Source organism: Macaca thibetana, chromosome 20 (genome assembly GCF_024542745.1).
Source record: "Macaca thibetana thibetana isolate TM-01 chromosome 20, ASM2454274v1, whole genome shotgun sequence".
Lineage (NCBI taxonomy): Eukaryota > Metazoa > Chordata > Mammalia > Primates > Cercopithecidae > Macaca > Macaca thibetana.
The window spans coordinates 44,559,744-44,585,845 of record NC_065597.1 but is presented as its reverse complement, the minus strand read 5'-3'; the positions used below and the strand labels follow the sequence as shown (position 1 = coordinate 44,585,845).

Sequence of the window (26,102 nt, the reverse complement as noted above, 5' to 3'; positions counted from 1 at the left end):
TTTTTCTTTCCCTGAAGAGAAAATGGAAGAAATCACATAGATTATTCATCTACATTGTAATCCAAATGTAAGTCATCAGTAGCATGTTTATTCCTTCATGCATAGGGTGAGTCAGTGCTATTTAATGGGCCTTGTGTGTCATAGTGTAAACTTTACCAAAGATACCGAGGAATTTGAACTTAACCATTTAAATTTCAGGAATATGGTAAAGAAAAAGAAAATGATATACTTTTAAATAAAATAGAGAAAAACTTCCTAAATCTTGCCATCTAGAGTAAGTTTCAGAATAAGAAGTGATATAGCATCTATTTCTGGAAAAGTCTTGAACATAATGCTAAATAATGCACTAGAAAAAAAAAATCTATGTTTTTACCTTAGACTTCTTTAGAGCCAAGTCTAGCAATTATCATGTATTTAATTTACACGATGAGAGTTCTTTTTATTCTTGTGAACTGCAGTTGTCTTCAACTAATATGGTATTGAAATGGAAATAGAAAGAAGTGAAATCTAGGTAAAGGATAGATGGGTCAAGTAACGTGACAACTGAAATGGTTCATTTACGTGGCTGACATGGACAGAGTGCAGTGATCCAATACCAGAATTGCTTAGAAACCCCTTCATATTTTGGGGAAAATTGTCATTAAAGCAGTATTTCTGATTTAAATGTTACCTTGGAAGCAGGTTATATATTACTGTGAACTTTTTTTTTTTTTTTTTTTTTTTGCTTTACCTGAGAAAAAGAAACAAAGCATATTTCAGTGTTTAAATCCTAGGTCTTCCACTTGCTACCAGTGTGACCTTGGTTAAGTTACTAAACCCCATTTAAAAAAAAACTTTAGAATGGTAATAATAGTACCATTATTATTAGGAGAGTTATTGTGAGGATTAAGTGAAATCATACATAAAAAGCTCTCACACAGTACTTTGTGTGTGGTAAACGCTCTGATATTGTTAGTTCTTATTAGGATGCTGATAATCATACTATAATGATACTATTCTTAACCTTTTAGAGCTCTTCGGTTAAAATTAAATTTATGTGTTTGTATTCATTCTGGCATGTTTCATATTGACAACACCCACTAAGCATGGTGTTCTGGGTACACTGGTGAATTATAGTAGCATAAAGCAATGTCCTTGTCCAGAACAAACAGACCAAAATAATGAATGTATTTTAAAAATATCAGATCCCTGAATAGAGTCTGGAGATCTTGTTTTTGGTGTTGGTTTTATGCTTAAAAAGCACTGCATCCTTGAGCAAGTTGTGAATTTCTCCCATGAAATAAGGGACTTAGACCAGAAGCTTGTTAATATTTTTTTCTGTTTCAAAATATTATGGCACTCAATCATTGACTGTCAGGGGAGTTAGGGGAAAGTACTTATATGGTTTTAGGGCTGAGGCTGGATGATTTCAAAGTAGATCTTACAAGATGGAGAACTGGTTGTGATTGTGAGAATTGAGTTGATGAGATAATAGCTTTGGATTTGTCAGTACAGTGATGCAAAGATCTTAAAGCAAGCTTTGATGAACAAGATGTTAGTTTTGATATTTAAGCTGTTTTAGTTGGTTCATGGTCTTACTTTCTAGGGATTGTAGAGCTAGATTTTCCTAAGACAACAAAGCTGCTGTCTAATTTTGATCTCTGGCATCTTCAACATCTTACACCCTCTCTTGTTCTCTCCCCTCTTCTCTCTCATTTTTTTTTCTTTTTCTTTTTTTTATTTTTTACATGATAGTAGTATTGTCACTGTAGAGCCCTGGATCTACTTAAATGCAGATCCGATTCAGCAGGTCTGGGATAGGGCCTGAGAAACTGCTATTCTAACAAACTCCCAGGTGAGGCCCTTGCTGCCTATGGATGGCCTGCACTTTGAAGAGCAGAAGTCTATCTACAGCACCATATTTGTTGAGCAGCAGTCCTTTGTGCCATCCTTATCTCTTCTCTGTCTTCTAATTCAGATTGCAGATCTTGGGCTCTGAATTAAGCATCCTCCTGTTCCAAACTTGAACTTAATCTTTGAATAAATGTGTTATTATCTGCGTCCCTGATTCCCACTGGGCATAAACCCACAGTTCCTGGGTGTGATCCATGGCTGTTTTTGCAGCTTCCTTTCACTGGTATGGCACTTTGCTTCTGTCAATTTTCTGGTGTACTCCAGGTTCTGACTTCTGGCCTGGATTTACCTGGCCCAGATCCTTTTACTTGTCTGAGCCCATTTCAGGGCTTCCATGTTGAAGCCATCACTGTACATTGCTATAAACGTTAAAATTTCCAACTGTTGCTCTTGGAAATGAGTATATATATATGTCTGTATCTCCTGTCTCATCTGTTTATCATACATAATTGGTAATTGGTGATCCCTTCTGTGTCCTGAGGATCATGTAGTCCTTTCAGTAGGGAGCTCTGCTTCAGGATGTAATGACTGCCTCCATTTTCAAACAGTTGCCTAACCAATTAAATGGAAATGAGAGGTATAACTGGTTAGCACTGGAAGTTAAGCTGATTTCCACTGAGTCCAATTTATTTTTCCACATTTGTATCTTTGAGAAACTGATGTGCTAATTGCTTAAAGGTCTTTGTGGAGGCTCTTGCTTGTGCTGGTGGGATTTGGTTCCTTTCAGCCTCTTTCATATTTCATGCAGCTTATCATTTAAAAGAGAACAATACTATTAAACACTGGCTTTAAAAGTTCTTTTTTTCCTAGGTATCCTTGTAAGATTCAACAGTATTATGGAATGACCATAAAAATAGGGGTAGGTGCTTCAAGAAATATAATTTTCTTTGAAAAGTAGAGGAAACAGCAAGCAGTCTTCAAACTAACTACAAAAAACTGACAAGTTCAAGGCTGATTTCCATTATAGTTTCATGTTACAGAAATAGTTTAGTTTCATTTGCTGTAGTATAAGCTGAGTACCTTAAATATCCATTGTCATAACTTCAGTTTTCATTTCAATTTTTTGCTACAATGAAATTCTTATAACTAAATTATAATGCAAATTAAAGTACTGCAAAATTTTAATAGATGTAATGTTCACCCGTAGTCACATTCTTTCAGTTTCGTATTACATAAAAAACTAATAGTCCATAAAAATATTATAAAGTTAAGCTACACTTAGAATAGACATGAAAAAATTTTAAGCCAAACTAGATGGTCTGAATAGCATACTGAATGATGAATTAGAACTTAAAGAATGCCTATTATAGCTTTCCAGTTCTGTAATTTTAAATGTATTTATTAGAAAGTAGATTAATTTACATTTTGATGTCTTCATTATAGTGTGGGTGTGGAAACTTCCTACTCATTCTATACTTCTCTATGAGATATTTGATTCCACTCCCAAGGGTCCTGAGTTTGCTTTGTCTCCCACAGAGACAGCTTGCTTTTCTGGGATGTTTGACAACTGGCTTTAGTTAGGCATGACAGTTGTTAGTGACTTTTGGTGGAATTAAGGTTAGCTCTGAATAGTCATGCTTCAGAAATAATCATTCATTTTGGTTATAAAATTTTTCTTGAAGACTTATTAGCATCACTCCTGTGTAGCCCAGGGTCATATTTTATTGGAGCTTTTATCCCTCATCTAATGTAATTAATGTTCTTCCCTCTGGCATGGTTAGAAAAAGTGCTAAATCTTGTTTTTCTGCAGCTCCTGCTCATAATCACTGAACTACCTGTAGCAGCCCAAGGCTGCTTTAACTTCACATTATTTCACTTAGTTGTCTTTTTCTGTTTCTTAAAAATTACTGATTATTTAATTTGCTGATTTAAAAATCATTATGTGGGTCATCCATTTTTGCATTGATCAAGAGGATTCTGACATTAACCGGACAAAGCCAATTAATCCAGAAATCATTGTTTTCCCACTTTGTGCCCCAGTCCTGTCCTAAGTGTTGAGGTAGATGACAAAATTTAAGGCAAAGAGATGACAATTCATATTTAATATGTACTGTGTGTTGCTTTACTTAAAATATTTCACTTAAGCCTCACAATATCCCTGTGAGGTTATATAATTTTCTCCACTTTTCAGATGAGAAGACCTAGCTCAGAGAGAACCCAGGTCTTGAAAGTTACAAAATGATACAGCTGTGATTACAGTCCAGTTCTTCCTCTTTTCAAAATGTCATTTCCGTGACGTTTTTAGCTATGAAGACGTTCTCCCCTCCAGCAGTTTGTTGATACTCTGAGGGCTGGGGTAGGGGAAGGCAGTTTCTCTCTTTTACTTGATTTAACATTGGGTTTAACCTTATTCACTAAAGAATGAAAGTTGGCTTGTGAAAAATGTGGCTTGAATTCCATATGAGAAAGTTTGGTCAGTTAATGATTATACTATAGGTAGGTCTTTGCAAGGCACTTACTCACATGGATTCTCAGGACAGCATTGGAGCAAATCACTGAAGTCTAAGGGTTGTACGTAAGTATAGTGTGGGAAAGGCTAATGCCATCTCTTCCCTGTTTCACTTAGCCAATGAACAAAACTTCACTGTGTTTCGATTGGAAGAAAATTAACTAGCATTCATTACCTGCAAACTCTATACTGTCCTTGAGAAGTATGTCTAGTTTTATTCTGGTTTTTATTTACAGTCTGCTTACTTTGCTAATTTATAGTTTATTGTGATTTTTTTCTGCTAACATTCAAGACTTCCCATACTCATTTTAATTATACAGATTATAATTTCTATATAATTCCTAGTTGTAGTAATAACATTCATATTAAATGTACTGCTGAATTTTGCCAAGACAAGAATATAGAACAGGCTTCATCAAAGTGTAAATGAAAAATAGAAATAGTTTGGGTCTATTTTTCAAAATGCTGAATGACTTGAAAGTATTATTTCTGTAGAGCTTGTGTGGAATAACTAATGTATGACACAATAAAATGCCTAATATCACATCTTTATCACTATAATAACAAGACATTATACAATTACATTTTTTTTTTTTTTTGAGACAGGGTCTGACTTTATCACCCAGGCTAGAGTGCAGTGGCAGTGATCTCCACTCACTGCAACCTCTGCCTCCCGGGCTCAAGTGGTTCTCCCACCTCAGCTTCCCGTGTAACTGGGATTGCAGGCACACACCACCATGCCTGACTAAATTTTGTATTTTTGAGAATGATGGGGATTTGCCATGTTGTCCAGGCTGGTCTTGAGCTCCTGGGTTCACATGACTCACCCACTTTGGCCTCCCAAATTACTGGGATTACAGGTGTGAACCACCAAGCCTGGCCTATTAAGTAAGTTCTTTTTTTCTTTTTTCTTTTTTTTAATTTTTGGGACAGAGTCTCGCTCCATCACCCTGCCTGGAGTGCAGTGGCATGATCTTGGCTCATTGCAACCTCCACCACCTGGGTTCAAGCGATTCTCATGCCTCAGCCTCCTGAGTAGCTGGGATTACAGGCGCCCACCACCACACCCAGCTAAGCTTTGGATTTTTAACAGAGATGGAGTTTCACCACGTTAGCCAGGCTGATCTCAAACTCCTGACCTCAAGTGATCCACCCACCTCGGCCTCCCAAAGTACTGTATTACAGGCATGAGCCACCGCACCTGCTTCTTTCTGTAAAGATTTAGAGTAGTATATAGTGAAGTTCTTTTCCCCTCCATATAATTCAATTAATATAGTGAACTAAGACTCTGTCATTTAAGCCTTAGAAGTTTGGAATTTTAAATTTTTACTTGTAGTACAAGTATGAAATAATGATGCTGAGTTTCTCTTGAGAAATCTTATTATATGTTCAGATTAGTAGTATTCTCTATAAAGTGATCCACTTGTAAGGCTACATATGTTTATTCTAGTGGTGCTGCCATTGCTCAAATCGTTTTTTAATCATCTCTTTTTATTTCATTCCCATCTCCCTTTATAAGCAATAGAATAACAGAACATAAGAGAATAGAACACACTCAACATAAGAGAACAATGAATTACTTTATAGTTACAGTTAAGGTTATTGATGAGTGAGTCTTACTTCACTTCATCTGCACTGATTCATCACCTTATTCATTGTGGCGGAGTCACAGTAACTTTTGGCAAGGTTTAGACATCAGTATAGTGATTTCATTTTGTTCAGTAAATACTTATTAAGCACTCACTATGTGCCAGGCACTGTTGGCACTGGGGTTACTTCAGTGAATAAAACAATTGCCATTTATAACATTAAATAACCACTTCTAAATGCATTTTTTTCCTAAAATGGAGTTCCAAAAACTTTGTAGAAAGATTAGAATTGTTGGAATACAGCTCTGACCTCACAGAAGTCATACAAAATCATAGTATATTATGGAAGGTACTATAAATAAGAAAGGAAAATGAAATATCTAATTGAGTGATTGCTATTCATAAGGTCAACACATGAAACATCAACCAGGTTTAATATCCTGAAATAGATTTTATAGGCCATGCTCCTTCTCTAAAGGTCACTGGAAGAACTTAATACCTTTTTATTAAAAATAAAATGGGAATGGTGGAATGGCCTTTTCACATCTTATTTGGATAAGTTGAATAGGCAAATTTTACTTCCTTTTTATGAAGTTGTGTTATTTCATATTTGCCATTTCATATTTTACATGTGAAATATGTTTCTTACCCACCTTGCTATCCATCATGAAGAAACGTAGACTCGAAATCTTAAGGGTTCAAATGAAGTATAATAATAAATAGGAGTTGTGAAGTAAAAGTACATATATATGTATGTATACATATACAAATAATTTTGGAGCAATCTCCTGTTTAAAGCAGAAAGTGAAAGCAAGGATTAAAGGCTCAATGCTTCTCAGTGAAGCATTTTTTTTGGTGAGCTTTTATGGTATAAGGAAAAGTACACATGTACAGTTTTTCTACACAGAGCCCTGTTTTAAAATCAGACTGCCATTGAATAACTTCTGTGTGCCTCTATGTGGTATGACAAAGGTGTGATACCAGTCTCACAGCTTTGTCAGGATGATGGGATGGAATAACGTATATAAACTATCTTGTGCAATGCATAAGTAGTTAGGCATTGAAATTTCCTTTTTCCATTTAAAAAATTGCACAAGTAGTAAATGCATATAATATTTTCATATAGTATTTTTACAATCAGAACTATAAAGAATAAAAATCACACTCCTTTCCCTAGTGGTAATCATTTTTAACAATGTGGTGTGTATCCTTCTAGGCTTTTAAAAATACTTAGCTATTTATATATGCATATACATTTCAAACGTTATACATATATAGTTATTGTTGCTTAGCTTTGCAACACCTAGGATCATGCTAAACATGTTTTCTTCTGTAACATTACTTTTCCACACTGTTTAGTCTTTCATAATACTTATAGAACTACCTTATTCCTTAAACTGTTTTAAGATACTTCATTGAATGAAGGTTTCATAATTTATTTATTTATTACTCTTTTGAGAGCACGTTTATTCCATAATGTTTTAAATTTCTATGTATGATGGAACTGTGCAGAGAATAAATCATGGTTTAAGTTTTGTTTCTTTTGTTCTCAAGGAGGTATCAGTCATCTTGAAGATGCTTGCAGTGCTGAATCTATGTATAACATATTCAAATCTTTTTAACTATGGAAGTTAAGATGCATCCATTCTAAAGTGAGGAAGACAAATTTTCCAACTTGTCTAATCATGGAAATCTTGCTCAGGTGGTGGAACTACATTATTAAATCAGAGAATGTGTATGGGACAGTAGCAGGAGATAGGGTAGCCTGTGAGAATAAATTTGTAAACTGGTCATCAAAAGTTTCCTGAAACACTGCTTCTGGGTCAGGGTTTCATACATAGCAGAGCAACTCCCTCACTGCTTTCTTTGGTTGGTTCATATTTATTTATCTAGAGATAAGGTCTCACTCCATCACCAGGCTGGAGTCCAGGTGCATGATCTTCGCTCACTGCAACCTCTGCCTCCTAGCCTCAAGCAATCCTCCCACCTCAGCTTCCTGAGTAGCTGGGGCTACAGGCGTGTACCAGCACACCTGGCTGATTTTTAAATTTTTTTGTAGAGATGGGGTTTCACCATGTTGCCAAGGCTGATCTGGAACTCCTGGGCTCAAATGATCCTCCTGCCTTGGCCTCCCAAAGTGCTGGGATTACAGGCATGAGCCACTGTGCCTGGTGCCTCACCACTTTCTGTTGAAAGTCAGGGTTGACACAAGATTAAAAACAAAAAGTAGTAAAAAGAAAAAAAGAGTTCCCTGAAACATATTTTTTCAGCTTCTCTCCTTTTTCTTCCTTCCTACTAAACATTTACTGTCACCTACCATGTACTAGATATTGTCCCTGTTATTGATCGTCTTCCAATGTAGTATAGAAAATAACACATTAATCAAATGCCAAAAATAAAATGTATTGTGATCACTTTTGATAAACAAGCACTGTGATTAAGGTTGCAGAAGATAGAACAATTAACTCTGCTGTGGGAATTAAAGAAGGCCTCCCCTGATAATGTGGATCACTCAGTTCAGTTCATAAATATTTACTGAGAACCTCCTATGCGCCAGCATTAGAGATCCAAAGTTGAGGATGTATTGGAATGACTTGTCCTTTCGCTAGTTTGTATCAGTGAAGGAGTAAACGGGAATTTTAAGAAGAAGAAAATACTGCCTGAAGATGATGTACTTTATATTTCAAAACTGCTTGAAAATGTATTGTATCTTGTATACATGAGTCATAGGACAAACATATAGACTGTTGTTCTATGGGAATGCTTGCTGTCTCAGCAGCTCAAATATTAATGTATTAATAATTTACTTAATAAGCCACAGATGTAGTTTTGCTGATAGACTGTATGTTCATATACAAGCCTCTTTCCTCTGCTCTCCCATGCCTACCCTGTCTGCAACTTTCCTGCCTTCCTCATCCTCCTGTGTGCATGTATGAGTACCCGGAATATACAAACCTCCTGGAACTATGGGACTCTTTGACCCTCTATGATAACAGATCTTCAGATTATGCTTAGTTCTTGATTATCTTTTTGGGGAACATCTCAGCCAAGGGATTTGGATTATACACTGCTTCTTTGTACATACTTTCTTCTTAGTTTGTTAACTTCTGCAATGCAGTCTTCAAAAATTGTACACCTCAGCTTTCAGAGATTTATTCCTGATTCTGAAAAATTACTACTCTTTACATGTCCCATAACTGGAAGATTATCTAATTACAATTAGCTAAGGCAGGGGGAGAATCTGAAGTTGGAAATTAGAACTGGTAAATTTCAAGTTGCTCAGTTCCCAAAAGTAGAGAATCATTAATGAAACACAAATGGTAAACACTGATTCCTTCCCTGGGGTAAGATTCTGTTTTCACAGATTTGGTGTATTTTTCTGCTAGAACCCAAAACCCAAAGAAATCTGAAAGTATGTTGTTTGTGTAATATTTTTAACTTTCAGTATCAGTATCCAGTAGGCAGTGCTATATAAAATGTTTTTTAAATCAATATATTGCTTCAGGCAATAAGGATTTTTGCAGACATTAATGTGACTATCCATAAAGCTCTGTTATCTAAGGTATTTGTAAACATCATATCATCATATGCCTGTGATAGGTCTGAAATCGTGCCTTAAAACATTATGTCTATGAGAAAACATACATAGGTCAAATGTTATATTATTAGATACTAGAGTTTATATATATATATATATATTTTTTTTTTTCTTTCCAACTTTTATTTCAGGTTGAGGGAGTACATGTGCAGATTTGTTACGTGGGTAGATTGTGTGTTGCAGCAGGGGTTTGGTGTATAGATTATTTCATCATCCAGGTAATGACCATAGTACCCAATAGGTAGTTTTTCGATCTTCACCCTACCCTACCCCTCCACCCTCAAAGAGGCCTCCGTGCCTATTGTTCCGTTCTTTGTGTCCACAGGTATTCAATATTTAACTTCCACTTATAAACGAGCATATGTGGTATTTAGTTTTCTGTCTTTGCATTAATTTGCTTAGAATAACAGCCTCCAGCTCCATCCATGTTGCTACAAAAGACATGATTCCTTTTTTTTTTATGGCTGCATGGTATTTCATGGTATATAGGTACCACCTTTTATGAATCCAATGTTGATGGGCTCCTGGGTTGAGTCCATGACCCTGCTATTGTGAATAGTGCTGCAGTGAACATACACATGCATGTGTCTTTATGGTAGAATGATTTATATTCCTTTGAGTATAGACTCAGTGATGGGATTGCTGGATCGAGTAATAGTTCTAAGTTCTTTGAGAAAGCTCCAAACTGTTTTCCACAGTGACTGAAATAATTTATATTCCCACCAGCGGTGTATAAATGTTCCCTTTTTTTCTGCAGCTTTGCCAGCATCTGTCACTTTTTTGACTTTTTAATAATAGCCCCTCTCACTGGTGTGAGATGGTATCTCATTGTGATTCTGAATTGCATTTCTCTAATAATTTGTAAGGTTGAACATTTATTCATATGCTTGTTGGCTGCATGTATGTCTTCTTTGAAGAAGTGTCTGTTCATGTCCTGTGCCCATTTTTTAATAGGGTCGTATAGCTTTTGCTTATTTATTTGTTTAAATTGCTTATAGATTCTGAATATTAGACCTTTGTTGGATGCACAGTTTGCAAATATTTTTTCCCATTCTCTACATTGTCTGTTTGCTCTATTGATGGTTTCTTTTGCTGGGCAGAAGCTCTTTAGTTTAATTAGGTTCCAATTGTCAATTTTTATTTTTGTTTTTGTGGCAATTGCATTTGGAATCTTTGTTATAAATCTTTGCCATGGCCTATGTCCAGAATGGCATTTCCTAGTTTTTCTTCTAGGGTTTTTATGGTTTTAGGTTTTACATTTAAATCTTTAATCCACTATGAGTTGATTTTTATACACGGTAAAAGAAAGGGATCCAGTTTCAATCTTGTGCATATGGCTAGCCAATTATCCCAGTACCATTTATTGAATAGGGAATCCTTTCCCCAATGCTTGTTTTCTTTAATGTTGTCAAAGATCAGGTGGTTGTAGGTGTTTAGCTTTATTTCTGGTTTCTCTAGCCTGTTTCATTGGTCTGTGTGTCTGTTTTTATACCAGTACCATGCTGTTTTCATTACTGTAGCTGCCTTATGGTGTTTTTGAAGTCAGGTAGTATGATGCCTCCAGCTTTGTTCTTTTCTTAGCATTGCTTTGGCTGTCCTTGGTTCCATATGAATTAAAAATTTTTTTTTTCTAATTCTGTGTAAAACGTCATTGGTAGTTTGATAGGAATATCATTGAATTTGTAAATTGCTTTGGGTAGTATGGCTGTTTTTTTATTTGTATTTGTATTTTTTTTGAGATGGAGTCTTGCTCTGTCACCCAGGCTGGAGTGCAGTGGCATAATCTTGGCTCACTGCAACCTCCACCTTCCAGGTTCAAGCGATTTTCCTGGTCAGCCTCCCAAGTAGCCGGGACTACCGGTGCGTGCCACCACACCTGGCTAATTTTTTGTATTTTTAGTAGAGATGGGGTTTCACCATATTAGCCAGGATGGTCTCGATCTCCTGACCTCGTGAGAACTCCGATGAGTTTAGAATTTAATGACAAATGTATGATATGTTTTGAAACATAATTTATCTTCCTCCAGTACTCATTTTTGTTAAAAAAAAATATCGTGATAGGACTGAGTTGTTTGCAAAATAGACTTTAGTCTTATACTTGTCTTGATTATTTGCATTAAGTACAGCAAGAATAGCTATTTCTACATAGCTTTTTAGATTGGTTTTGATGGAGCTCTGTTCCACAAGGAATCTCAGATAAGACCTTTTAAAGCTGAGCCCAGCCATGGGTTTGTATCCTCAAATACCTGTGAGTTGGGTGACCCTCTCCTCTTAAGGTCCCAAGATAAACTTGGAGCTCGTAGGCCTGTTAGAAAGTGACATTCTTTACCAACCACAGGTCAGGAGCACTGTACAAGAACTGCATAGGCAATGGTATGAGGCCAGTTTTTACCATGGAGCTTTTATTAGCTATGCAAGTTGAGCTTGACTCTTTAAAGGGAAGCATACCCTTCCAGTGAAATCTTGGTAAAACAACCAGTTTCTCCAACTGCGTCCTGCTGCAAAAGAAAAATGGATTCTTATTGCACTGATGCAGAAAACTATATTGCCATAAGTTAAGAATACTCACAGATAGTTTCCAAGTTCTCGAGGAATCAGGCAGAGAGAAACAAACAGGTCCAAATTTTATTCACAGGAATATACCTTACTCAATTATTAAAGACTGTAAATAATTTTTAAAAAGTTTCCTTAACACTGAAAAACAAAACAAGGATCAGCAATATTTCAACTAAAAGTAAAAAATGATTGCTTCAGCTTCCTGAATTCAGTCCATTTAGTTCTTGATTTCTTGAAATTCATGAACATTTCAGCTCTTCATGAGTCCTGTACATTTTTTCTTTATTCCAATGTTACAATCTACAAAGTTATCAGAAACCTGTATTTGAGAGCACCTGTCAAAGTTCTATCACTTATTGTAAACCATCCTTTGAAAAGAATTAAAGGAAGACAACAATTGTCTGTGAACAGCAAAATGTCCAGGGTAGTTACAGTTGGAAACGTAATTGTCAAAGAAGTTTGGTCATCTCTGTGGTTTACACTAACTTAACCTTACTTATGATTGCTAACATATACTTAGATATTAGAATTTTAGAAATTCCATATAGTTTTGGAACAAATATTAGTATTATTCACCAAAATATAACCTTAAGAAGATTGAACATAATTTTGGCAATCCCATGTAACTAAACATGTCAAATGATCCTGTTTACCTCTTTTCTGGAGGTTCCAGGGGCGCTCTAAAGCCTCCCAAAAGCCAGGTGTCAGGAAAGGCAATTTTGAGGCTCAAGTTTGATTTGGGGAAGCCTGTTAAATATGTTAGAGGATTAAAACACTTGATGTTATGAAATTGATTTCCAGATTACCATAAATTATTTATTTTGCCAAAATGAAGACTCAGAAATTTTAATGAAGCAAAATCCTTTTATAACCCTTTCCAAATTTTGCCAAAGGTCAGATCAGTGCCCCAAGAGTACCCTGTTGTGCTTTCATTCTATTGCTCAACCCGCAGAGAAACCACATAATAACCCCCGGAACCTAGTCAGTGTGTTCAGACAGAAAGCCTCTTCTGCAAGAATCATTTCCGTGATTCTTCCACCACTTGTTTGAACCTTCAGCTTTATCTTATCTAATTCAAAACAATCCTTTAACCCTAGCCAATAATTTACATTTTCCTATCTTATAATAATCTTTCATTGAAAACACATTTATTGTTCTTATACACCTAGCATGTAAATCTATTTCCAGTAGTTTCAATTATGTGTTTTAATGATAACTCCTAGCAATTTGAACTTTAATGTAAACCCTGGCAAGTTGTTTTAATTGTGTGCCAGATACAGCCAAGGTCCTTCCAGCATAATTAAGGATGTGGTTAATTCTATGTGTCTGTAAGGGGACAGACATATAGTTCTATATGTCCCCTTACAGACATATAGAACTATTTCTATATGTCAGTTGCCTTACCAGTTGTGGAGCAGGCAAGTCAAATGGTTCTTAAAACCCAAAAGGCAGTTTGTAACCTTAAAACATTTAGTGAGCCTAGTATCTAACCTGCATAATTTAGTCCTCCTATTTACATTTTGATGACATCTACATTTTACTAATAATCTTTAAGGCTGTTGTTATTTCTTGAAGATTAAAGCCACATGAACTAAAAGGTACCATAGCTTTTATCTTCCCTTTAAAAAATATTTAATCCAAGCCCTTTTCTTCCTTTAGGCCAATTATTTAGAGCTCTTTTTATAGACATCACACTCAACACATATATAGCTACACAGACAGGTAGACAGAAGAAGATTCAGTAGTTGCAAGACCTTTCATTTGCCAGTCTTTACATTTCTCTCATAATGTGAAGTAATTTCTGATCCTCCCCAAAGTAAAAAATGCTAGATAACACAATGTAAAACAGAACAGAACCCTAAATTCTGAGAGGGATTTATCCACTTCCAGTTCCTGTGGTTTCATGAGGAAAACAGAGGTGTTTTGCAAAATGGGATATCTGGCGCCCCCTGTTTTTCCCAGGGAGTCCCAGGCTGTTAGAGCTTGAATAGCTGGTTTTAATTAAACTGACTTTAGCCATAGCACTCTTTAATAAGGTCCTTTTAAAATTTCTTAATACCTAACTTTAGCCAGGCCAAATGACTGATATTTCTGGCTTTCAAACTTTACTAAAGGCTCAGAGAAAGGAAAAGCCAAGGCAGTTTGTGGAGGGGCAGGGAATCAAAAAATGGCAAAGGTCATGCAGATACCAAACTCGAAAGAACTCATTCTCTAAGGCCGGATTGAACTCCTGGCTACCATTGTAAGATGGCGAGGCTAGAACAAAACATTGCCACGTGGTTGCAGGCCTTGCTCCCAAGGATGTGAAACAAGATGGAGGCCTGCTGCAAAGTTTGCTATGGAAAGATGCACAAAGTACACTAGATTGGCTACAGGTTAACACCAGCCTCACAAATGCTTTTTCATAATTAAAACTCTACTGAGAATATAAACAGTGATCCTTATCACTCCTAGCCTAGTTAAAATGTCTTCTAAAAGGGGAAAAAAAAAAAAAAAAAGCTCATTTAAAAGTCAACTCCTGATCTGGTGGAGAAAAGAAAAGAAAAAACCAGTTTAAAATGCCTAAAGAGGAACCTCTTATTTTTATGCAAATAGATTCCTCCACCAGTGAGAAAGACTTCATTACTGTCCAAGGGAGTGGGACCTCCTGGCTGGGGGAGCGGAAGGCTCCGTGGATGCGTGGCAGGGAGAGCTGCCTGCTGTTGGGCACCCTTGCTTCATGAGTCCCAGCCCTGGCAGGGAGGGGAGGGTGGCAGGAGCCCCTGCTCACCCTTCCGTCACAAAAAAGAAAGGAAAATGCCATGGAGACTGAGGCTGACCTTCTCAACACCTGGAATTGATGGGGGTGGGGGCATGGTTTCCCCTACCGTCAGAAGTCTGAGGATGAAAAGGCTTAGGAATGAGAGAAAAAGAGATTTGGTTTGCATCTCACTCACCCTTTCTTAAGCCCCATGTTGGGTGCTAAACTGTTGTAGGACTTTCTCCTTAGTTCACCTAAAAATGGGGTCCTTGTCACACAGCCATGAAAGATTAGGCTTGCAGACACCTTAAAGGGCAAGAAAAATGGAATTTATGGGGCAAAAAGGAAAACAAGGGGAAACAGAGAGTCTCAGCAAAGCCAAAGTCCTGCTAGCTGGCTTCCTGCCTCATAGATTGAATCCTAGGTACCACCCTGGAAGAGGGGAGATCAGGCTCCTCCCTGTGGCAAACAGTGTGAACTTCCTGAGGCTCCACCCATTGCACACTCCTCCCAGTATGCAGGCCAGTTGGAGGTTCTCTGCGGACCTCTTTATACTTGCTGTCTCATTCCGGAAATGAGGCCAGTACACCAGGAGCAGGAGGAGGGAAGGGAAGAGCAGTTAGAATAAAGAATAAACAGAAAAAGGAGGAGGAACAATTTCAGCAGCATTTTTCATTTTAAAAGTCACTTTATACAATTTTACATTTTCCTTTTGCAAAGAAATAACTTTGTCAGAATCTCTTTTAGAAACTTCTAAGTATCGTTGAAAATAGCTCTCCTCGTTACTTTATTTTAGAGCTAGCTTTTTAAAATTGAGAACACAGATAAACCAGTTGAGGTGTTTTAAAAGTACACTATTTCAACCATTGTAATTTGGGGTCATCTTTAGTTTTGTGTGACTAGTTTTCTAAATGGTAGCATGAAGAGGCACCATAAGCGTTAAATATAAATCCAGCTGGTGTTTCTAATGGTGGGTCACTCTTTAAGGACAAAGTCTAGGTTTTAGAGATAGTTGTCCATAAATTTTGTTTTCCTTCCCGAATGACCAGAAACCTAGTGGGACACATAGAGAGCCTTTTATTATTTTGGTCACTCAAGAAGATTTTAGATTTGTCAGTTTTTAAAATTACAAGTTTTCCACTTAAGCCACAAAGATTCACTCCCTCTTTTCAAAGACCAAAGTTTAAAACTATAGAAAAAGTTGAAAAACTCCAACTAGTAGTTCAAAATAACATCAGAGAAAATGAAAGTCACAGATCTGAGGTCAGCAGATCTCTAGAGAATAACAAATGAAACTCTTACCTTTTATAGAGCTTCACTTCCAACCTCAACTAGTTAAGAATATGTATGAATTGAATAAAGTCTTAATCCACAATCAAGACAGGTGGATTCACATCCCAACAGGGGCCTTACCAGAGATTCCTGCTGACTTTGGCAAGGTTGGGTGAAGGAGGACTTACCGCGTTGGTACCAAAGTGCCAATTGCTGGTAAAGTGGTGGTGGGGCTCTCTGGAGGTCCACTTCCGATCTCATCTAGGGTGCCAAAATGTTAACCTTAAATAACTAGATTCAGAAAATGTGATTCATTATAGAGTTTATTCAAGCCTGAATCTATGTGGAAGCATAGTTAGAAGCTGCCCTGAATATATCCTCTGATTAGCATCAGTTACAAGTGAATTGTAAAGGAAGGAAGAGGTGACTTCTAAGTTGTTTACCAATAACTTGTAGTAAAATAACAAAAGCTATTGATTAGCTATATATTGTTCTTTGTATCACAAATTCCAGGAACTGGAAGATAATGGGTAAGGCAGCTAGTCAGGAACAAAAATGCCTGTAAACATAGCCCTTGGGTGTGGGTGCATAGGAGGGAAAGTGTGATTAAGTCCCATACTCTTGTGTTCTTGAGCCTGGTAAGTTTTGCATACCTCACCTAGCTCAGTCTGCTCTGAGCTATTTTTCTCCTATCACTGATAAGTTTTATTTTACTTTATGATGCTTGTATATAGACATAATTCAAATGGGAAAAGCATGGAAAAGAAAAATTAACATTTTACCATTTCATTTCAATTGGAACTAATTATTTAGTAGAATTTTCTGTTATTTTGTAGCTCTTTAATTTGCTTTGGGAGTTCATGCTCTATTAATTGCTCTCTTCACATTTTTACTGGCATTGATGCTTTCCAGATGTCGTATTTTTGTTTAAAATGTTAACATTGATTACTTTTCCTTTGACTTAGATTTGTGGTATTGTTTACCATAAATTGTGTAGAACATCCTTGTTTAATTTTATGTAGTTGCTTTAGAAACAATACAATGATGATCACTAAAATAATAACATTTATCTAACCAAGCTGTTCTTATCATAGGCGTTCTTTGAATGTGTAATTTAGATGATTTTACTTTTACCCTTTCTGCTATACTTTGAACATCTTCTGTTTTTCCTATTACTGAATAGATTCTTATTTTCTTGAGAGGCCTGATTTTCCTTTTGTTTATTTGTTGTTGCCTCTAATAAAACTCTTTTTTTTTTTTTAAGAAAAATTAGATGACAGAATCACTATAGTCCCTTTGATCTTAAATATCGTACCACTTTTAAAAATAAATACTTTAAAATCTAAAATCTTGATTAAATCATCATTAAAACAATCTTTCAAAATCAATTTACCTACCATTGTGATGCAGGTTGATTTCGGTTTGCATATTCTGTATCCATATGCTCATGCATCATTTAATTGTAATGGAATTATATACTCAACTGTTGGTGATATATTTTTTGTATGTAAAGCAAAATACTACCTCTACTAATAGAGATTAACTAAAAACAGAAATGTTACCCACTATTCTTCCACCCCAGCAAAGGTGTCCCCTTTAGTTTTTATATATACATATGCACAATTTATAAATTATGATTATTTGTACCTAATTTATTTTCTTTCATAGTGAATGAGCTTCACTGGGAGTGTATAGACTCCTAGAGCTTATTACCTTATGCTCTAGCAGTGGCATATTGTTCCTTTCTGATTGCTGGGCTACCCATATACTTATACCTGCCTGGAGCTAGTTGAATACAGGAAGGCAAGGGGCATGGCTGGGGGGTGGCTGGGTCCTTTCCTTTGAAGCAGGAAAGTAGTACTGATGCTCCATCTGTTGATAGGTCTTTCTGTTCCTCACTGTGGACCGATTCCTGTTGGTGCCATTGTGAATACTCTTACAAGAAAATCTTCTTTTCACTCAGAGCAAGTCTTATCTACAAATTACCTAACTTTTCAACAGAAGATAATGAGACTGTTGCCTGAATGTATAGGCCGTTTCTTTACTTTCTTAATGTTACTATCTGCCTAAACATAAACGCTTCCCAAAACTGCCTAAACATAAATTTTATGAGCACTTCCAGAATCTTGGCCGGGCGCGGTGGCTCAAAACCTTGGCTATAAAGGAGATCTAGCATGTTGTGACATAGCAATTTTATGAGCATAAAGGCTTTAATTTTCTTTAAAAAAAAAAAACAAACAAAAAAAACAGAATCTTAATCTGTGCCAATGTGATTTCTGCCACTAGGTAAATTATAGGTTCATTTTTGTGCTATGTTCTTAGACTATATGGTATACATTACCTGAATCCAGAGATGGATTAATTGTGACTTTGAGATGTTTATAATTTCTGAGTGCTTTTAACAAGAATGAGAGACAGTACTTAGTCTATCTGTTCAACAGAAGATAATGAGACTGTTGCCTGAATATATAGGCTCTTTCTTTACTTTCTTCTTAATGTTACTATCTGCCTAAACATAAAGGCTTCCCAAAACCTTGGCTTTAAACTAGCGTGTTGGACATAGCAATTTTATGAGCATAAAGGCTTTAATTTTCTTTAAAAACAGAATCTTCATCTATGCCATTGTGATTTCCCTCACTAGGTAAATTATAGATTCATTTTTGTGCTGTGTTCTTAGGCTACATGGTATACATTACCTGAATCCAGAGGTGGATTATTTGTGACCTTGAGATGTTTATAATTTCTGAGTGCTTTTAACAAGAATGAGAGACGGTACTTAGTCTGATGGCTGAAGGTTCAGATGTCTTTCTTTCAGTTAGCAGTTGAGAAAGTGCACTAGTCAAGTGAACAATTTTCTGTATCCATTTCGTGGTAAATTATCATGATTATTGTATATTTTCTAGCTTTTGAGTAGCTGACTCTGCTAATACCTTTGAGTAGTTTCCAAGGTTGAAAAGTAGAAATGATCTGCTTATAGTCCAGATAATAAGGCAAGAATATCATCTACCTGGGAGAAAGTAAAGGATTAGGAATTTCAGCATGGAACCTAGCTGAATATTCGTGGAGTGGATGGCTTTGGAGTATGTGAACATTATCTTCTTTCCTTGAGGGTTTGGGGGTATGATCATTTGAGAAAAAAATGTGTGATGAAACATTAGCATAAGGAATGAAGTTTGGATTTATGGTCACCTAATTAGACATATTTCTTAATAACTAGGATCTATTGACAAATGGCTACCACCTGAGTATTAGTGACACTTAGTTGTTTGGATCATATACACATCAATTAGTTGGACTAAGTGCTGGAGGTAAGGGTGGGAATATCCCATGACATTTCAAGTTCTTCTGTATTTATTGTCAAAGGTACTTTATTCCCTCTTGTTCCCCCAGCAAAAAGATTTACAAGTAGTAAAGTATGGTACTTCACATAAAATAATGAAAATTAGATTAAGCACTGCTTCTTCATTTGTTTAGAGTTTTTCTTTGTTTATCTTTGTGAAAATGACTGAATTTGATGGGTTTTTATTTTTTCTTTTAGGCTCAGTTTATGAACCTCTTAAAAGCATTAATCTTCCAAGACCTGATAATGAAACTCTCTGGGATAAATTGGACCATTATTACAGAATTGGTGAGCAAAACCTGAGGAAAACATGTCCTTAGGTATCTGCGATTAGTATTCCCTTTGCCCTAGTTAAATCATGTACATTATATGGATGATATTGTTCTGTCATTGGGATGTTGGGGTACTTTCAGTGCTTAAGTAGCTGTGTATTCCAATTGTATGTCAATACCAGGACTATAAAAGGAATCTGGCAGATCATATCTGGCCCTTGAATAATTTTAAAACTGTCACCAATATCTTCTGTGTTTTTTAAACCTTACTAAACGTTACCAGATTGGAGACCTTGAAGATGTTTTTTGATTAATATACAAATATTTCACATAAGTATTAATTTGCTTATTTACCTAAACATGGTTCCCAGATAGTCCTAAACTTTTTAGGTGTTTTGTTTATTTTGTTTTTCCAGGACCAGCCTTACAAATTTTGTTTTTCAATGTGAGTAAGCAACTTTCAGATATGTGTATGTGGGCCTCCTCTTTGTTTGTCAGACCATATATTAGAATGCATATTAATCTTTTTGTCAGTTTACATTTTATGCCATTTTACTTGTACTAGTATGGCAGAAAACATAAAATTTGATTTCTCTCCCCCTAAGATAATGGATTTTTCATCTATTTCAACTTCATATAAAACTTCAATCTCACTTATTTTGGTCAAGATTCTTGCATGCATTAAGTTGCCCATTTTATTATCTTTTTGGCAATAACTAGCTAAAGAGAACTTTTTTTAATGTAAATTGTGTACTTTGAACTCTGAGGACTAATTCTTTACACTGGGAAAAATAATAAATACCCTGGTTTTCTGAAAGAAATGATTATGATAAGATCAATTTAGAGGCCGGGCACAGTGGCTCACGCCTGTAATCCCAACACTTGAGAGGTGGAGGCGGGCGGATCACAAGGTCAGGAGTTTGAGACCAGCCTGACCAATATGAAGAAACCCCGTCTCTGCTAAAAATACAAAAATCAGCCGTGTGTGGTGGTGTGCTCCTGTAATCCCAGCTGCTCAGGAGGCTGAGGCAGGAGAATCACCTGCACCCAGGAGGCAGGGGTTGCAGTGAGCTAAGATTGTGCCACCGTACTCCAGCCTGGATGACAGAGTGAGACTCTTTTGTCTCAAAAAAAAAAAAAAAAAAAAAAGATAAATTTAGTCTGAGAAAAACAAAAAGAAAGTTTAATTCTTTAAATCTCTGTGACAGAACAGAATGTTTTCGACCTTTGAAAAACTATCCCAAAAAGTAGATTAAATGGCTGGGTGTGATCTCTCATGCCTATAATCCTAGCACTTTGGGAGACCAAGATGGGAAGATTGCTTCAACCCAAGAGTTTGAGACCAGCTTGGGCAACATAACAAGCCCTCCTTCTCTACAAAACGTTTAAAGATTAGCCTGGCGTGGTGGTGATTGCTTGTAGACCCAGCTACTTGGGAGTCTAAGTTGGGAGGATCACTGAAGCCCAGGGGTTAGAGGCTGCAGTGAGCTTATGATCATGCAACTGCTCTCCAACCTGGGTTATAGAGCGAGACCCTGTCTCAAAACAAAAAGGTAGTTGCCAATCTAGATAGGGTTAGTGTAATGCATTTTAGGAAAAGCATTACCCATCCATTTATAGTTAGATAGCAATAAAACAGCTTTTAGTAAATGTAATTTTAGTGTGTGTGTTTTCCTATTTTAAAGCCCATTTATAAAAGATAATAAAATGTTAATTTCAGACTTATTTAAGTAAAATGTTCATAAAAAATTATTTATTTGCTGCTGTGTTCATGTTATATATGGATGGAATTCAGTTTTAAAATGTTAAACATTTTCCTAATCTGTACAATAAAGTAAAATGAATCCTGTACACTCCTCTGAAGACCAGGCACAATTTAGCCATCAGTGAAACACAGGATTCCAGCCTGTTCTGTGATCTTCCCCTCGCCCTTCCTACATTGTTGATCGTTTATTGTAGCAGTTGAGGTGGCTTTGTGATTTACTAAATGTATGCTACTCTTTCTTGTGCATTTGCTTTAAGTTTGCCTATTGACCTGATTTTTAAAAATTATTATACTTAGTCTTTTGCTTGATCTCTTTTTCCCTCTGTACCTGATGTTGTCCTAATAAGATTTCTAACACACATTGACATTACCGGGGATGTGCTAAAGGCTTTTTAAGTCCTAATTAGCTTAGTCTTTTCCTAAAAACTGGAAAGATTTCTTTGTGTAGGGTGGATTCCCACTAAGGCTGGAATGACATGAAGTTGTTTCCACATCTTCAGAAGTATTATACTATAGCAAGTTTAGAAACAAAGTTGTCAGAAATGGGATGAGGAAACCAAAGAAGATTAAAACATTTAGCCCAAGGGAAGTCGCTGGCTGTACAGTTCATTCTTTGTCTTGTCCTCAATTGCAGTCAAGTCAACATTGCTGCTGTATCAAAGTCCAACTACCGGTCTCTTTCCCACTAAAACATGTGGTGGTGACCAGAAGGCCAAGATCCAGGACAGTCTATACTGCGCTGCTGGGGCCTGGGCTTTGGCTCTTGCATACAGGTGAGCTGGTGTGTGCTCTCCTAGTAACTTTGAGAATGGATAATAGGGTTTTGTAGGACCAAGACTAATTGAGCAGCCATCTTTTGGATCTGCTGCTGACTTACTGTGCAACCTATGGCTGCTCACATCCCTTTTTAGGTCTCTAAACATTTTCATTTTCTTTTTCTTTTCTTTTTTTTTTTTTTTGAGATGAGGTCACCCAGACTGCAGTTCTGCGGCATGACCTTGGCTCACTGCAGCCTCTGCCCCCTGGGTTCAAGCAATTCTCCTGCCTCAGCCTCCAAGTAGCTGGGATTACAGGCATGCACTACCACGCCTGGCTAATTTTTGTATTTTTGATAGAGATGGGGCTTCTCCATGTTGGCCAGGCTGGTCTCGTAATCCTGACCTTAAGTGATCCGCCAGCCTTGGCCTCCCAAAATGCTGGGATTACAGGTGTGAACCACCATACCCAGCCTAAACCATTTCATTTTTCTAAAAGCTTATATCAGACCGGTTCTAAGATTTTATGACTTTGTGAACAAAACTTTTTGTCTCTAGGTTTCTAAATCAGCATTATTAGTCATTGGTAGAATGAACTACCTGCACACTCTTATTGTGTTGATTGGTTTCAATCAGGGAGAGAACTGATGATGACTAAATTTTGCAGGTAATAAAATTAGAGCCCTGAGTCCTTAACAAATTTGTTCCAAATGATGCAACTCGTTAATGATAGAGCCAGGGTCAGAATTCTTTTCCCTTACCCAGTTTCCGGTTTTATCACTGCACTTCAGCGAAGTATCTGTTATTAGGTCTGGTCGTAAGTGAAAAAATTGTGTAAAGTAAAAAAAGAAATAGTTTGACATTACAAAATTTCTCCTTTATTTATTTCATTATATGTAGAAAGCACTGAATGTGGATGCTAACACATAGTCAGTGGTAATACATTTTAACCATAATTAAGATTAGTAAGATTAACTTTCTGAATATTAATTTTCTGAAAGTGACCCATAGTTATGTTTCTGATTTAAAAATTGTATCTTCCACATGAACATGATTTATCTGTTTGAAATTACTGATGTGTTGGATTTTAAAATGAAAAACACTGAGATAATATGCAGTAGTCTTCTTTAGCACACTTGAATGCTGACATCACTAAAAGCATTTCCTTAAATATTCTAGGTAAGGACAATATGGCTTTATTAAATGTAAAACTGCTACTGATCTTAGGAGTACAGGGAGCATCAGTAGCACCTTCACCAAGTGGTGAAGCCAGTAATGAGATAGACTGATGTTAATTGCTGTTCCTGGTTTGACACAATGGGAAATACACCTTGTGCTAACATCTTACCAAGTTATCTAACACGAGTCTACATATGAACAAAAAATTGGACAAAGCTGAATTGTGGCTATTTATAAGACAACTTGCCTGGGCTCTAAAAATGTCAGTACTACAGATGACTAGGAAATAGGTATGAGGATGGCTAGGTTAAAAGAGACTAAAGAAATACAACCGCCAAATGCAATACATGATCCTTAATTGGATCATGCATTTAAAAATACTGTAAAGTAGGCCGGGCGTGGTGGCTGAAGCCTGTAATCCCAGCACTTTGGGAGGCCAAGACGGGCGGATCACGAGGTCAGGAGATCGAGACCATCCTGGCTAACACGGTGAAACCCCGTCTCTACTAAAAAATACAAAAAACTAGCCGGCCGAGGTGGCGGACGCCTGTAGTCCCAGCTACTCAGGAGGCTGAGGCAGGAGAATGGCGTAAACCCGGGAGGCGGAGCTTGCAGTGAGCTGAGATCCGGCCACTGCACTCCAGCCTGGGCGACAGAGCGAGACTCCATCTCAAAAAAAAAAAAAAAAATACTGTAAAGTACATTTTTGGGACACTTCAACATTTGAGCCAAGACTATGTATTAGATCTTAGAGTATCAGTATTAAATTTCTTAGGTGTAATAATGGTATTATGGTTATGTAGGTGAATCTTGTTTTCTAGAGATACTTCTGAAGTGTGTAGGAGTGAAGGGTCATGATGTTCGTAGCTTACTTTCAAACAATGAAGAAAATGTAATAGAGAATGCAAGCTAATGTTAAGATGGTGAATCTAAGTTATAGCATCCTTTTAACTGTTTTGTAGATTCGAAATTTGATTTTTTTTTTTCCCAGAATGCTTCTAAATCAGATAGAGACTGTAAAGTTCTTACTTTGCAGGCACACTGTCTATGTAGAATATGCCTCTATTAAAACACTTATGTCTGACCTCAATGGGAAAAGTACTGTATAGAGCAAATTCATGCTAATTTTTGTGCAGTGCCAGCATGAAAAAGAAGGTATGATGTGCTAATGATGAATAACTTCCTTTTTACTGACATTCACCATACTGTGTCAAAATAATAATCATTCTTCCCAATAGTGAATGGTATATGCGATCTATGATTTAACTGGGAGGTAATTATAGTATACTTTTTAAGGAGAGAAGTGATACTTTTTAATGATGTGAGAATGATTATCAGTTATTTTTAGTTAAGATTAAGTGAAACAATGAATAAGTCACTTTTAATGTTTTAGTAGTGGTTGACTCTCATCCACCTTTGAAAAGTTACTGATCTATAATAAAAAGCAACTTGTGGACAGAGGTAACATCTTAACCTAGTTTAATAGTTAGATTTTAGCTGTTCTTTATTTTTAAAAGCAAGAGATGTAAAATACTCTCAATTGATTTTAAATTAAAACCAGAGAATATAAAACTTTATGCCAAAATACATCATGTATCATCCGGGATATGTGCTTAGTTGAAGGCATCCTTGACTGTGACTAAATGCCTGCCCTGACGGTATTGAACATACTGCAGAGCAACGAAAGCCAGCACCTACCTTAACTTGTAGCTGCTACTTACATCCAAGTGGCCATTGCATAACCTACAGGGATAGGTAATAAAAACTGGCTTTATTTCATAACAGTGAGTTTAAAACAATCTGTTGCTGGATTTTTTCCAATGGAAATATTCTTTAAAGTTTTAGCCAAATCACTGTAGAAATAAATATTATATAATATTTTTAAAAGGAGTTGGCTTACCTCCTTGAAAGAAGGAAAAATCTACCTAAGTTTCATCATAGGATTTTTTTTTTCATTGCAGCATTTCTACTTTTGCTGGGAAAATGGAGTTTCACTGTGACAGAATTGGTAGATGTCACCAGAACACAGGATTAGCCAGATAGTTAAATACTTAATTATCAGAAGTTCTGCTTCCTTTTCAAATGCATTTCCAATTTGTTTCATGAGTTATCTCTCTCACCCAGGCGCATTGATGATGACAAGGGAAGGACCCATGAGCTGGAGCACTCAGCTATAAAATGCATGAGAGGAATTCTCTACTGCTATATGCGTCAGGCCGATAAGGTAAAACACTGTGGTGTGGACGGGAATTCTCCTATCATTCTGAAGGATTAATTTAACTAGTATAGCAATGGCTTCTTCTGAAGAAGAATGTGTACTTTTCAAAGGGAAAGCCACATCCTAGGGCGGACTAGATAGGTTAAAACAGCCTTTGCCATTCTAGCCCAGGGTTTGAAATCCTGAGATTGAAGGAACAAACACCTTAAGCAAGAGGTGATTGAGAATTGTTATTTAGGCTTTGATTTGTTTGCGTTTTGCATCTGGTGTTGCTTGATAAAGACCCAGTTTCTCAGGAACCTCACAATATCAATAATTCTAACCAGTATTTTATTAGTTAAAGAATATCCTTGTCAGAATTACTTTTGGACATGTGAATTGCTCTGGCTTAAGTGAACTTTAGTTTAAAAATGTAACACTTCGTTCATTTACATACAAAGAGACTAGGAATTATAGGCTTAGAAAACAGCTTTACA

General features: G+C 36.5%; 1 protein-coding gene across 4 annotated transcripts in view; it reads left to right on the top strand.

Moving 5' to 3' along the window:
- PHKB (phosphorylase kinase regulatory subunit beta) overlaps positions 1-26,102 on the top strand; it is a 237,259-nt gene that overhangs the window by 15,520 nt on the left and 195,637 nt on the right. For 3 of the 4 annotated variants that reach the window (XM_050773864.1, XM_050773863.1, XM_050773865.1), the window contains 3 exons: positions 19,636-19,725; positions 22,109-22,247; positions 25,533-25,632. In XM_050773864.1, the coding sequence (XP_050629821.1) occupies positions 19,636-19,725; positions 22,109-22,247; positions 25,533-25,632 (329 nt within the window). Of the gene's footprint in view, positions 1-19,635; positions 19,758-22,108; positions 22,248-25,532; positions 25,633-26,102 lie in introns of those variants that run through there. The other variant, XM_050773866.1, reaches the window with a different exon arrangement.